A 13,287-nucleotide genomic window follows, 5' to 3' on the forward strand; every position below is an offset into this window, starting at 1 on the left:
AGACTGATTGAATCAGGAGTCACATTCCAAACAGGTGACCATATTTATTGACATAAACAGATGATCGTGTTAACAAAATGGGAAAGACAGGACAGGGTTACATCAGTGCATGTAGTTTGGGACTACAATGCTAAATTAGGAAGACATGACTATCAAATACTCATTACTAATCTTTCACAATGCATGAGACCCCCCTCCAAAAGAAAAAAAACAAGGTGAGTTTAACGTAAGGAAATTTGAGTTTTGCTACTTTTTGGTCGTCTTGCGAATTAGGGCCATCCTCTGAAATAGAAAATGAAAAATGACTTAGTTGTTTGCTTCAGTTAGGATAATTAATGAAATATGTCCCCATACCTGTTTGTGAGCCTCTGTTGTGCACGCCTTCTTAAAGGGCCGTATCTCGTCTGAGCCATAACCTGGGATCCACATGTTCCATTGACGCTCTAAAACCAACAACATAATTTCACATGTAGTTTAAATTTCAATAGAAATGTAACACACAACTGAGGCATATTCTACAGCAAACAACATATAACAAGTGCATGTAGAATAGGTTACATATAGTGATAATAATTCACAATGAGAGAACAAAACCTAACCCAGGTGTAACTGGACATCTTTGACCTCCAGGGTGTTGGACTTGCGATGGCGGGCCAGCTGACAAGCGGCCGTGACGACACTCTCAATGAAGTCGTCGGCGATTTGTAGCAGCACCTGTGGTAACGTATTATAAATGGCAGTTAACGTACGACAAGGAAAGGAATAACAAAAAATTAGGAGCATGTGTAATGAGGGTTATAACAGACCTCCTCAACGTCCTCATCCAGCTGCTCGTTGGGGTCAATTTCTCTTACCAGATCTTGAAGCTTCTTCTTGCTAAGCACCTGAATAGGACAATATTTGATCATTAGTAAACAATGATGGGCACTAAGATTGCAAAACACTTTGTTCTATGGACCTGAGATCCTTCGGGGCTACTTCTGCCCGCAGGACCCGGTGCTCCGATAACCTTCCCTGCTGTTGTGGTGCTGTTGGCCATGTCAGCGGCCCCGGATAGTGTTGTGGGATGCAGAACTGTTAAGTGCCAGGTCACTCTCTGAGCAAAAATCGCGATGGATTATGAGCGAAATGGGACCACGTCCATGTATCTGTGGAACATAACAATCAACCTTTATTAATTAATTAATTGGGAAGATTGCAGGTGGAAAAAAATATAGAAAAACACATTTTCCTTATTTTTTAAACTACTCACATAAACTGATTCAAATATTTCATAGAAATATGTGTTCTCCAACAATGTTAATTAAATCTCCATGCTATAAAAACTATCATTAACAAAATACAATTCTCATACAATCTTACTGGTTCCCTGTTCTCAAATTTCTATTATAACTAATATATATTTATTTCATTAAAAAAGCCAACATTTTCTAAATATAATCTATATACATAAGTTAAAAAATGACATTCCTACCATTTAACCGTTAGCAATGACTTAATCGAGAGAGAAAAATTCCCACCAAGTGATTGACCAATTCGAATATTATGATGATCGTTGGACGACTAGTACGCTGTAACAAAGGTAAATGAGCTCTATGAAGAACTCCTGCTGCGTAGAGACATAGTCAAGATCCCGAAAATAAAACACAATCGTGCTAAATGTATGAACAAAATCGCATCTTAGGCTAAAAACAATAGCAGCTGTACAGCTATGACGGTAGCCAAGGTAGCTAAAATTAGCATTCTCTCTGACACAACACAGATCAATGCAACGTGCCTGATTTTCTTACCCGATTACGCTGACATTATCTGCCCATATTATAACAGGAATATGATGGCATAAATACACAAAAATCTCATTCACGCGGCTTCGAAGGAGCGTGCATGTAAACAGTTGCGATAAGGTTTTTTTTATTTCTCCCAAGCCAATACTTCCGGTTGCTTTTGTCTACATCCGGTATAAATATATTCTGTCTTCCGCCTCTTGCAGTCTGGGGTATGTCATTACAACCACAGTCAGAAGTTTGTGATGAAACCAATGTGTTTACTTTGTAAAGTGTAGTGTTTTTTTATATAAATAATATGTGATTCTTTTTTATTTCGTTTATTGGTAAATGTAAAATTGCATCTATCTTCCAAACTGCTTCTCTGTGTTCCCAAGGTGAAAACTAATATTTTCATAGGTAGGTAATTTGTGCCCACTGTTTACTTATATGTAGCCACAGAATGGTGTTTAGTGCCCAAAAATTGCTATATTTACTAAAGTATTCAGTTACTTTTGGATAAAACACCACCGATTGGAAAATGAAAAAGGACTGTAGCCTGACTTGTTTTTCTACATTGGTAAGCCACACCTTTAATGTGTTCAGTACACAATTTTTTTTGTTTTGTTTTCAAACTGCACTCAGGCTTACTTATCACATGAACATAAAAATAATTGTCAAGCTGAATCTCGGAAAATGGGCGCAAAATTTGTCATTTTCTGCCTGGGATTTGCCTCCTTAGTAAATGGTAAATATTGTTTATTTATTTAATATTTGCTCAAGAAAATCTTCAGATATTTTTCTACTTGAATGTTTTTTTGTTTGAAAGTACTATGATCTTAACGTTCTTGTAACTGGAGGTCGTAATTTGGCTTTTTTTGTCCAATATCTATATTATAGCAGTGTGTGATATATTTTTCAAGTTGAGTTGCATTTGCCTTGAGCAGTAAAGGTTAAAGCTCCTATACCTGTTCAAGTGGAAGAACTTGTTTTTCCTCCGTACAACTGGAGTTGTGCTGAATAGTATTTACAGAATGAAGAATCTTTTTCCCCTTTGTCTGTTTGCAGGGGAATTGCTCATTCAGGGCTCAAACCAAAATGTTATGGAAGGTGACAGTGTCACACTGAAGTGCTTCTACTCAGAAAATGGCTTCAACATCAGCCACGTTAGATTTGAAAGTTACTCCAAGGTGAGCTCCAGCATTAATTTGCACATATTTTATTTGGCCCAAAATCCATTTGAGGCAATTCATTCAATTCAATTGCTTCAAAAGGGAATACATGGGCTAAGAATGTAGTCAAAGGTATGCACGACTAAAGGGAACATTATCCCAATCAAATTTGAATTTTAACGTAAAAATACCAAGTGATTCATCACGGTGCCATCTGCGTACATTTACGTACATCTGCCACTAACATGCCACTTTACTGCACCAATTTCTTTTAGTTTTTAATTTTAACCATTTCCACAAATGTTCATACATATTACAGTGTTCTTTTGCTTTTTATAATTCATATTTTTTTACAGGATGGTTTTTTTTTTTAGCCTTGAGCCCAAATGAGCAGAGACTTCATTTATTCAGGCCATTACCATGTCTTTTACAGCGCTATTGTTTTGTCGCCGTCTTGTGGCAACTATTGCGTATTGTCATGTGTTCCATGACTGCTCACTGGTGCTTCAAAAGCTTATTAGAGCCAGTCCCAACTGACTTTTTATTTTTATTTTTTTTACATGTACTTATATTTGACTTGCCGTTTGGTGCTTTCTTTTATTGGTATAGTTTCTGCAAATGTGGCGGCCAGTGTGGTCAGGTTCTTGGTGCTTCTACAATATGAATGTGGAGCAGAGGGGAGACGAGATGGTGCTGGAAGTTCCCCACATCGCAGATTTCTCCGAAGGTGTCTTTCGCTGCGTGTCAGATGACCAGGCATTGAGTTTGCCGAACAACGAATCTCAGAAGTTGTCCTTCAACGTGCACTGTGAGTTCTGCTGTGTGCCCATAGCAATGAGTAGCCTTTTATTTTTATTTTTTTAAAAAATTGGTAACCCAATATTTAGTTATGAGGTGAACTTAACACAAAAGAGATAATTCCGACATCAAATTTAAAAAAAGGTTCTTTACAAATCTCATGTGGCAGTTTTTACAATCCTTGTTTTCTTCTCATGGCTCTTAGTTAGTGAACTAATGAACAAGTCCTTAGGAATGACTGGAAACCGGTTTCTCACGTAGAACTAGTTTAACACTCCCACACCTTGTAAGACGAACTTGCCCCAGCATGTATACCAATGACTGTTTGCCAACCAATTGCAACGCACATTTAAAATCACACTTACGCTTTGGGGTTTGTCCCCATGGTTGATTTTTGACTGGAGTCACTTGATCTTAGGATGAACTTGACTAGTGATTGTGTGTGGAACACACTCCAAAATCCTCTTTAAAGTCTAGCCAGAAGGTTAGTGTGCTATTCATATTTGCTGCCCAGAAGGCGGTAAACAAACACTCCCAGTCATGTCGCTCTCTCCCCAGCGAGCTACACTAAAACACATTATTAGGACATAAAAGAAGAAATGTGCATACACTGCACTTACAGGGTAGCAGCATGATTGCCTCCTTTTTGTTTTGCCAAATCAAACTCTTTCCCTCATCAGCAGGAGATCGAATTTATCAGCCCACTTTGCATCTAACGGCATCCATAGCACGGCCGTTCGGGCTATCGGCGTCCTCTATCTTCTCGGTAGCGCCCCAATCGACCAGCAGCACTGTGCGATAGCCTCCTCAGCCTCATGGGAGGAATCAATAAGAAGTTGAGATTAGACCCCAGCAAGAGGACAGTGAGGACGAAGGGTTTCTATTCAGATAGAAGAGAAAGAGAGCCATAGTTCACAACATTTCTTCTCAATAAGTCTATTACTGTGCCATCTTTATTGATTTCCGCAGATTGCAAGGGACCACAAGGCTTTCTTATTTCAGTTTATCATACTCGGAATAAGAGATTTTAAAAAGTCTCTTTAGATCTCCCCTAAGTGTTGCAAGGTGCAAACTACTACATCTTGCTAAATATACTTTGTCTGGAAAACAGTGTAAGGGTGGTTAGATTGTTCACGTCACAGTTCTGAGATCGAGGGTTCTATCCCCAGAGGGTTCTGGCCCTCCTGTGTAGAGTTTTCATGTTTTCATCGTGTCTGCATGGGTTTTCTTCGGGGACTCCGGTTTTCTCCCACATCCCACAAACATGCATGGTAGGCTGATTGAACACTTTAAATCAAGGGTGTCAGACTCGGGTTGGTTCGCGGGCCGCATTAACGTCAACTCGATTTTATGTGGGCCGGAACATTTTAGATATAATATTTAGATTATTTTTATAAATAGATTTAAAGAACTGGATTAAAAGCCCTGATTATTCAGTATTTTATAGATCTAAAACAATGTTCATTTTAGCTTTTTTAAAATATATTTTTAGATTTTACAAAATGATTTTTAAACTAAAAACACTGAAAAAAATGATTATACAAATTACAATTATTGATTTAAAAGGGGGAAAATCAGGAAATTTAATATACATCTATACTCTGCATTTTAATTTGATCCTAAAACAGAAAGTCGGCACTCATGATTTACTTTCTCGGGCCACACAAAATGATGCGGCGGGCCAGATTTGGCCCCCGGGCCGCCACTTTGACACCTGTGCTCTAAATTGTTCTTAGCCATAAGTGTGAGCGTGAATATTTAGTCGCCTCCCTATGCTCTGTGATTGGCTGGCAACCATTTCAAGTGTCCCCTGCCCACTGCCCATATTAGGCTGGGACAGGTTCCAGCGCCCCCACGACCCTTGCGAGGATAAGCAATAAAATGAATGAAGTCCAAAATGTAAGTTTCATTGAAATGCCTAATTGATAGGTTTTAGCTGGTAAAAACATGACAAGTTTGACTTTGGGTATGACACAAAGATTTTATTAACACATCTAGAACAGCTTGAAATTAGAAAAAAAAGCATACCTGTCTATTTGAAGCTAAAAATACAATCATGTTGCTTGAACAAAATACTACACTAACTTGAAGTAAAGCCAGTCTGCTTCATTCTATGTTTGATGGTAGATCTAAGAGATGTGTACCTCTCCAGAGAAGGCTCCATTAGTTTCCTGGGCCTGTCACATGAGCTTCGTGTAAGGCAAGGGGACGACGTAGTGCTCAAGTGCTCAGCCACTTCTTCAGAGGAGCCCAACTACTACTGGTACAAGGAGGTGAGTCGAGAAACGTACTTTGCGTATAAAGTCTTTTATTTGGTGGTGTATTTGGTCCAACCATGTCATCAATTTCTCCTGTCATATCTCATGTCAACCTTTGTTTTTTTCCCATCTTCACTCTTGACTGACAGCTAGCTGGGGCAGTGACGCTCGTACTTAAAAAAAAAGGAATGGCCTAATGAGGTGCGGACAAGAGCGAGGCGATTTCAAAGCTATGGGGTTTGCGCGGATTTGCAATTATGTTTTCTTTAGACTCCTCGGCAAAACAAACGTTGAATAATTCAACTGCTGTGCTCAAGTCGCAGCTAGGGGGAAATGAATGTCACACTTTGACAGTGGATGTGCCAAGCAGGCGAAAGTTGATGAATTGGCAGGTGCGAGACAGCTTCAATGTCAACATCAGAGGCCAGGCAGACAATACAAAATGTCAAATCAATAACTGTATTGATTTTGTATCTATTGAAAAGGGTCAAAAGTCAAAGCAGTGTCGACATCATCTTTCAAGACTTCTTCAAGCCACAATGTGATGCTGAAGAGCAAATTTATACATAAAAATATTCTCCCAAAAATATATTTTTCAAGTTCATGTTATAATTTTATTGTCTTATAGAAAAAAATAACATTTATCCTCGGAGACATTTTTTTGAATGAAAAACGTACTGTAATACAAAGTGTATTCTAACATTTGAAAATATAAAGATATATACTATTAAATTCAGATTTTTTTTACAATACTTTAAATAAAAAATAAATTCTTTGAAATGAAATGAAAACTAAAAAAAAATGCAATTTATGAAAAGAAACCTAGGGAAAAATCTGACTGTTCCACCAATCCACAACACATGTTTGGGAAGTAATAGATAACTGGAGTCTGACTCCGAAACGGAAATAACATATTATAACTAATATTATTTTTACTCTTTTCTATGTCATTTTAGTTTGCCGGTTAGTTTCGCTCCGATGCAAGGTTTTATTCTGATCGATCCAACGCAGTAACGTGAATGATTGTGTGTACTTACTTTCCTCTATTCAGTACTTGCCAATGTCCTTGCTTTCTGTCAGCATGAGTGACAGCTCTGCGGCACTGACTGTCAGTCCCCCGGTCAAGGAAGCGACGGGGAGGAGTGTTTGGGTGTGTTCCTGTGTGTATATGAATGCGCATTATCTGCGTGGTGGATTTAGGGCAGGCAGGGAAGCGGCATCCTCACATTTAGTTTTGACAGACAGCAAATTCATGGGTGCAGAAGCCCGGCGGTAATGACAGCAGGACACAGACACAATCGGGGCCGCCTGCTTTGCCAACCTTCAGATTTGCATACAAAATGCTGCTTTGGCCAAACCTGGCCTGTTTTGGAGAATCTGGGCGAATGGAATCCTCTTAATTCTGATCCATTCAAATTGAAATGGTCTTTCTTGGCTGCCGCCGTAGCTCCCAGGGGCCAAATCATTTGCATGGTGTAATGTCTTTTTTGGGGGGGTTGTTTTGTTGCTCCTTAGCGCCACCTCCGCGTTTGTTTACCAGCTTATTTGTTTCGTGCACCCTCTCGTAATACTGATGCTATTTTGGTGTCAGAATTCATCCCTTGCTCCCTTGCATGTTGTTGTGACTGCTGCCTCGCTCTCTGCAGGCGACGATATCTAGGTTATTGTCAATATGTTAATATATATGCACAGTGTTTTTTTAAAATTTTACTTAGACTTAATTTCTTCGCAGTAAGGCTAGTCTCTGAACTATGTTGTTCTGAATTAGGAGTATTTGTTGGTGCCCTGGTTTTAAAAATCCAAAGTTAGGGCATACAAATAAAAAACAGCGATAGCTCAAATTTGCATTGATGTGTTGGCTTTACAGTAAAATTTAACTGGGAGTGACAAAAAATGAAGCCGTCTGATGGTGTTGGGGTTCAGTCGCCTGACTTTCGTGCAGGCAGGCAGGCGCTGGCTCGATTCCGTCAGCCAGCTGCGATAGGCTCCAGGAGCTCCTGCAAACCTTACAACAGGGGTGGGGAACCTTTTTGACAGAGAGAGGCATAAACAATTAATATTTTCTAATGTTATTTCTTGAGAGCCATTCTCGGAATTGAAAAGTAAAAATATATGAGAGTGTAATTTTTATTTTTTTGTCATTTCATCACTTTTAACGCACAAAAAGTCTCTGATTTCTTTTGACAACATTGCAAAATCAGTAACAATGATATCATGCATGCAGAAGAGTAATAAAAAACAAAATTATGATTAAAATAAGGGTACAGGTAGTGTCGACGTCGCAGTGACGCTCTTGTTAGTGCGTTCGGGACTCAGCTCTCTCACCAATGATTTCCATATTTTACCTCACAGTGGAGAGCCATATGTACCCATGGAAAGAGCCACATATGGCTCCCGAGCCATAGGTTCCCTACCCCTGCCTTACAAGGATGTGCGGTACGGAAGATGAATGATTTAATTTATTTTTAGGGATATAAACAGAAAAGAATATGACTGCAATGAGAGACCGGGTGCACTTGTGTAGGGTCGTCATCTCAAACGTTTTCTTCTACTTCATGTCCCCTTATCATTTCAGGATGGAGACTGGATAGTGCCCTCGGCCATGCTGACACTGAATCAAGTGACCCCCATGGATAGTGGCGTATACACATGCAATGCAGAACAACCCTCCATGATGCTCAATAAATCCAGGAATATTAGCCTGGTTGTGTTGCCTAGTAAGAAAAACTCTTAAGCACTACATCAACAGTGTCCTTTTGGGAATGAAAGTGAAATTTCTTCCTGTTTACACAAAATAAGGAAAAGGAGTTACGGGTTTGTTCCCTAATGTACCCAGTGAGGTCGGTCGCCAGCCAGTCACATCAATTCATCCATTGCCAAGTTTCCTCACAGCTGAGAACAAACACACACAGCAGTATTTGTAATCTATTTTCAGTTCAAAACAGTGTGGCATGAATAGTCCCTGAGATTCTTCCTTTCCGCCATCTCCTGAGGGATGAAGAGCTTTATTCCGTATGAGGGTAATGAAATGTGAAAGTCGTCCGAGTCGCTTCAATTAGAAAGCCGGGCGGTCTTGACGGCCGCTGTCCCGTGTGACTGACGCTTTGTCTTTGTCCCAGTGGGCAGACTGTCTTATTTTTCACCAAACGCTAATAGTCAAGCCCTGCCGCTAATGTCATTACAACATTCCCGGCTAATGCAATTAGGACGCCTCATCTGTCTCCATCATCTTTATCAGTGACCTGTGAGAGGACTGTAGCGTTTGGATGTGCCGCCCTTTTTAAAACGTTGTCCTCTATTACCCAGTAAAAGTGTCATTAAGCCACTGTGTGTTATTTATTATGGGGGAGACCGTACGACTGCGGCAATTGACTCCCGGGTCGCCGTCGTGCCATAGTGTCTCCGCTTGCATCCCCTGGAGCGCATCTGCTAATTAAACAGGAAATCACTTGGGGATGCTGATAATGATTTTTCATCCTTGAAGGACCCCGGAATGTCGTATTTTGCCACTTGGGCTGGAAACCCGCCAGGCACAAGCGTTAAAATTGAAACCTCAGCGAAAATTCTTGGTGGGAATTTTTCAGGATAAAGTGTTTTGGGTTTTACAAAAAAAAGTCCTGATATGAATATATATAATGATGCGGTCACCTTGAATAAAGTCGCAACCTTAATATGCAGCAACTTTGAGAGGATAGTTTCAAATAATTTATTAAATATTTCATGCTTTCTTGAAGTATCACACTTAGGCTCATCTTGTAAGATATGACAAAAATTACAATGAAAACTATTCAATAAAGTTTACATTATTTGGCTTTGATCCACAGAGAACATCAGTTGGTTTGGGACCAATGCCGGCCAACTCATGCTGATGACGTTGGGGGTGATATTTAGTAGTCTCTTTCCGCTCGTTGCAATGGGCGTGTACATACACCGAAGGAAAAAGCAAGCGATCAAGATACCCAGGTAAGGACCATCTATTTCCTTATATAATGTTGTTCATCTATCTGTCTGTTTATTTGTTGAGGACAAGCGGTATGAAAAATGAATGACTGAATATACTTGAGGAATGTATCCGCAACGATCTTCTGATTTTCAACATTTTTTCACAGGGCTAATAAATTAGATTAATTAATAGCATTATACTCCTCTGTTATTTGTGGAGAAATCAGAATTACATTTTGTAGATATGTTTTAGGAATGTTACGTAGTGATCCTCGGAGTTCTATTACATTTTTTTTAAATCTCAGAGCTGATTAAATAACTCTCTTGGTTAGGTTAACAAGGAAAGGGAGTTGTGCGGTCGTAGTTCATTTTGACCTTGTTATCATTACTATTTGGCTAAATGTTAATCAATTAATTTAGTGTAAAATGTAACCATATTATATTTAACGACTATAATTTTCATTTAAAAGACAAATCTCAAAGTATGTACAGTAACATATACAGCTATCAACTGACTATACAGTTTATATATGTAATTTATGAGTCTCTTTTACAGTAAAAATCTGGCAAACAGCTGCCAGTTTTTAACTGTAAATGTAAGGTTTTTTTTTATGTGCACTTGTTCTGTAGGAAAATATGTGTTTGTGCTTCTACCGTCTTGTAGAAAAACAAACGTTTGTGCAGCGTGCGTGCTGGTGCTTGCCCTCATCCGTCCTGTTTGTGTGGTCTGGTTCTGTGTGAGGTCTCTGTGTGCACTGAATATTAAAGTGAATCTCAGCAGGTCTATCCGACCTGACTGCCCTCACATTTGCGCTTCTGTGCGCAATGTCACTGCTGACCTATTAACAGCAGCTTTAAGTCATTGGTAGTATTTGAAGTGTAAAAAGCACCCCGGCAGAGAGACATTAAGGGATGTCGCGTCAAAGTTGCCCAGTGACAGCATGTTAATGTGCACTGTGATCCTCTCTGCTTCTTTGCTCATTGACCTCTTCTCTGTGAAATTAGCATTTTCACAAGAATCTTTCTGATTCATGCATATTTATGCGTCTCAAGAAAATGAAAATTCCTTCCTATTGACACTTTAACTTGAAAGAAGATCTAAAAAAAAAGTATTGGCCATGACATTTTTTAATGCCTTTCTTTTAGATTTTTTTTTTAAACTGCGATTGGTTATTTAGGCAGTGCAGCTAAGGGAAATGGTACAAAAACAAGCAAGGTTTGGAATAAATCCATACAATTTACTTAAACAAATGTTGCAATTTATTTTTAGTCCTATTGTTTAGGGCTGCAGAGAATAATGACATTTATAAGGCACCCCAACTTGTTCCTATTGTACTGTATTATCGATGTCTGTATATGTTTAAGTTTATATGCATGGACAAAGTACTGGAGGGTAGAAATCTAAAGCCAATAAAGTTCCTTTCAGGAACTCTGTCTCCTACTGATGGCTGTGCACCTCTCTTGTTTGCTTCCATAGTGACGACAAGCCACAAACCAAGCCAATCTACAAGGACAGCATGGAGGCTCTCTACTCAAACTGCGGGGACAAACAGCCTCTCGTCGCCGTTTGACGGCCGCGGGTGGATGGAATAGAAGGAAGATGGAGTGCATTAGCAGAGAGTGACGGATGGCGTCAGAGGGCTACTTAAGAGCGACTCCGATGGTTATAGATGATGAGAGCCAGGCTATATGGAGGGCAGAAATCGAAATAAGTAGCTGGCGAAAAAGGAAAAAGAACGGGATTGAGTGATTGCTTCGCGAGTATTTGCGGCGGGGCGAGGCTTTGGACAAAAGGAGGGCAATTTTCTTCCTATTCATTTCGCAGGGAGGAATGTGATGAGCTACACGCTTTGTAGCATAGTTAGCCAGGGTTGCATTCTGTTTGCGTGTATTTTGAAATCTTTTCTCGGGTTTTTGCGGGCATTTAGAATACAAGGATAAGATTGGACTTGATTTTTGCATAATATCTCCTGGTTATGTACTGAGAATTATTGATCACATGAAAGACCATTTTACTGAACGCCCACACTCTGTGTATATTTGAGTGCACTATGAAAAATGATTAGCATAATGAATCATCAGTGGGAATCTGCAGCTTGGTGGCCATGTGGTGTGCCACTTTTTTAAAGCACAAAATCCTGTATAGAACACCGAAAATCACTGCAAATGTATTATCTCATCCATTAGTTACTGAAGCACTCTACTATTTCCAGGTTCTCCTTTGTAATGAATTCCAAATAATTTACTTGCTGGTTGTATGTACACTAGGTAATAGAACTTCTATATATTAAAAAATCTGAGGTAAGCATGAATAGAGAGTTTATATCAATCGTGTCAAACTCGGGTTGGTTCGCGGGCCGAATTAACGTCAACTCGATTTTATGTGGGCCGGACCATTTTAGATATAATATTTAGATTTTTTTTAAATAAATGGATTAAAAGACCTGGATTAAAAGCTCTGAATATTCAGTTTTTTATAGATCTAAAACAATTTTTATTTTAGCTTTTTTTATATATATTTTTAGATTTTACAAAATGATTTTTGAACTAAAAACACAGAAAAAAATGATTAAAAAATTACAATTACTGATTTAAAAGGGGGAACATCAGGACATTTAATATACATCTATACGCTTCATTTTAATTTGATCCTAAAACAGAAAGTCGGGACTCATGATTTACTTTCCCGGGCCACACAAAATGATGCGGCGGGCCAGATTTGGCCCCCGGGCCACCACTTTGAAACGTGTGGTTTATATAGTACTGCCAAATTGTTCATACAGCTCATGTATTGGATGCTATTAAATGTCTGCAAGAGTCGCTAATAAAAAGTCACGCATTAATACTTTCAGTGCAAATAAGACTTTGTAGAAAAGCCAGGTACCCTTGAAATACTCCTATTTATTAGGCGTGCAGGCAGCTAAACTAAATGAGTTTTTTTTCTCCCATTTCTCCCCTCCTCCCCAAAAATAACCGTCACGGACCACAAGTTCATCTTTTTAATTTTCCATGTAGGCATCGTCGTCGACACATCGCTTATCAACACGAGAATGCTCACAGTAGGGATCGTTTCATCACGCTTGTCTACTGAAGTTATGTTGGCTTTTATGCACTTTCATTATCAGTGCGTGGCTGACCGTGGGCCACAGTTAATAAACGGGGCGAAGTGGCAGTTTAACAATGACACTTCATTAACGGACCGTGTGTCTGTGCACCGCCAGGATAATGTTAGTAAACTGATTATTCAAGTGCCCGCCATGCTTTGATGAATGTTTTACTCAATGATATGTATCTTCATGTAATATACAGACTTATAGTAGCTGCGGGCCATTCGAGGGAGCGAGTTGTGTATTT

The 13,287-nt window shown here is 39.3% G+C and overlaps 2 protein-coding genes across 3 annotated transcripts; one reads left to right on the forward strand and one right to left on the reverse strand.

Moving 5' to 3' along the window:
- Positions 1-24: 24 nt before the first annotated feature.
- Positions 25-1,959, reverse strand: taf12 (TAF12 RNA polymerase II, TATA box binding protein (TBP)-associated factor). The gene is made up of 6 exons (XM_077598291.1): positions 1,791-1,959; positions 959-1,148; positions 807-884; positions 600-714; positions 355-443; positions 25-282 (listed from the first exon to the last, which is right to left on the reverse strand). Exons 2-6 carry the CDS (start codon positions 1,037-1,039, stop codon positions 247-249), a joined length of 399 nt encoding a protein of 132 aa, XP_077454417.1. The 5' UTR covers positions 1,040-1,148; positions 1,791-1,959; the 3' UTR covers positions 25-246.
- Positions 1,960-2,006: 47 nt separating this feature from the next.
- LOC144072905 (B-cell receptor CD22) lies at positions 2,007-12,245 on the forward strand. 2 transcript variants are annotated; one of them, XM_077598288.1, is made up of 7 exons: positions 2,007-2,183; positions 2,832-2,953; positions 3,545-3,743; positions 5,861-6,006; positions 8,567-8,708; positions 9,816-9,954; positions 11,411-12,245. In XM_077598288.1, the coding sequence occupies exons 2-7, from the start codon at positions 2,867-2,869 to the stop codon at positions 11,502-11,504; spliced, it is 807 nt and encodes a 268-aa protein (XP_077454414.1). In that variant the 5' UTR covers positions 2,007-2,183; positions 2,832-2,866; the 3' UTR covers positions 11,505-12,245. The 2 variants fall into 2 exon arrangements, with proteins under 2 accessions (XP_077454414.1, XP_077454413.1); XM_077598287.1 differs by lacking the exon at positions 2,007-2,183 and adding an exon at positions 2,348-2,511.
- The last annotated feature ends 1,042 nt before the right edge of the window (positions 12,246-13,287 follow it).

Source organism: Stigmatopora argus, chromosome 4 (assembly GCF_051989625.1).
Source record: "Stigmatopora argus isolate UIUO_Sarg chromosome 4, RoL_Sarg_1.0, whole genome shotgun sequence".
Taxonomy (NCBI): domain Eukaryota; kingdom Metazoa; phylum Chordata; class Actinopteri; order Syngnathiformes; family Syngnathidae; genus Stigmatopora; species Stigmatopora argus.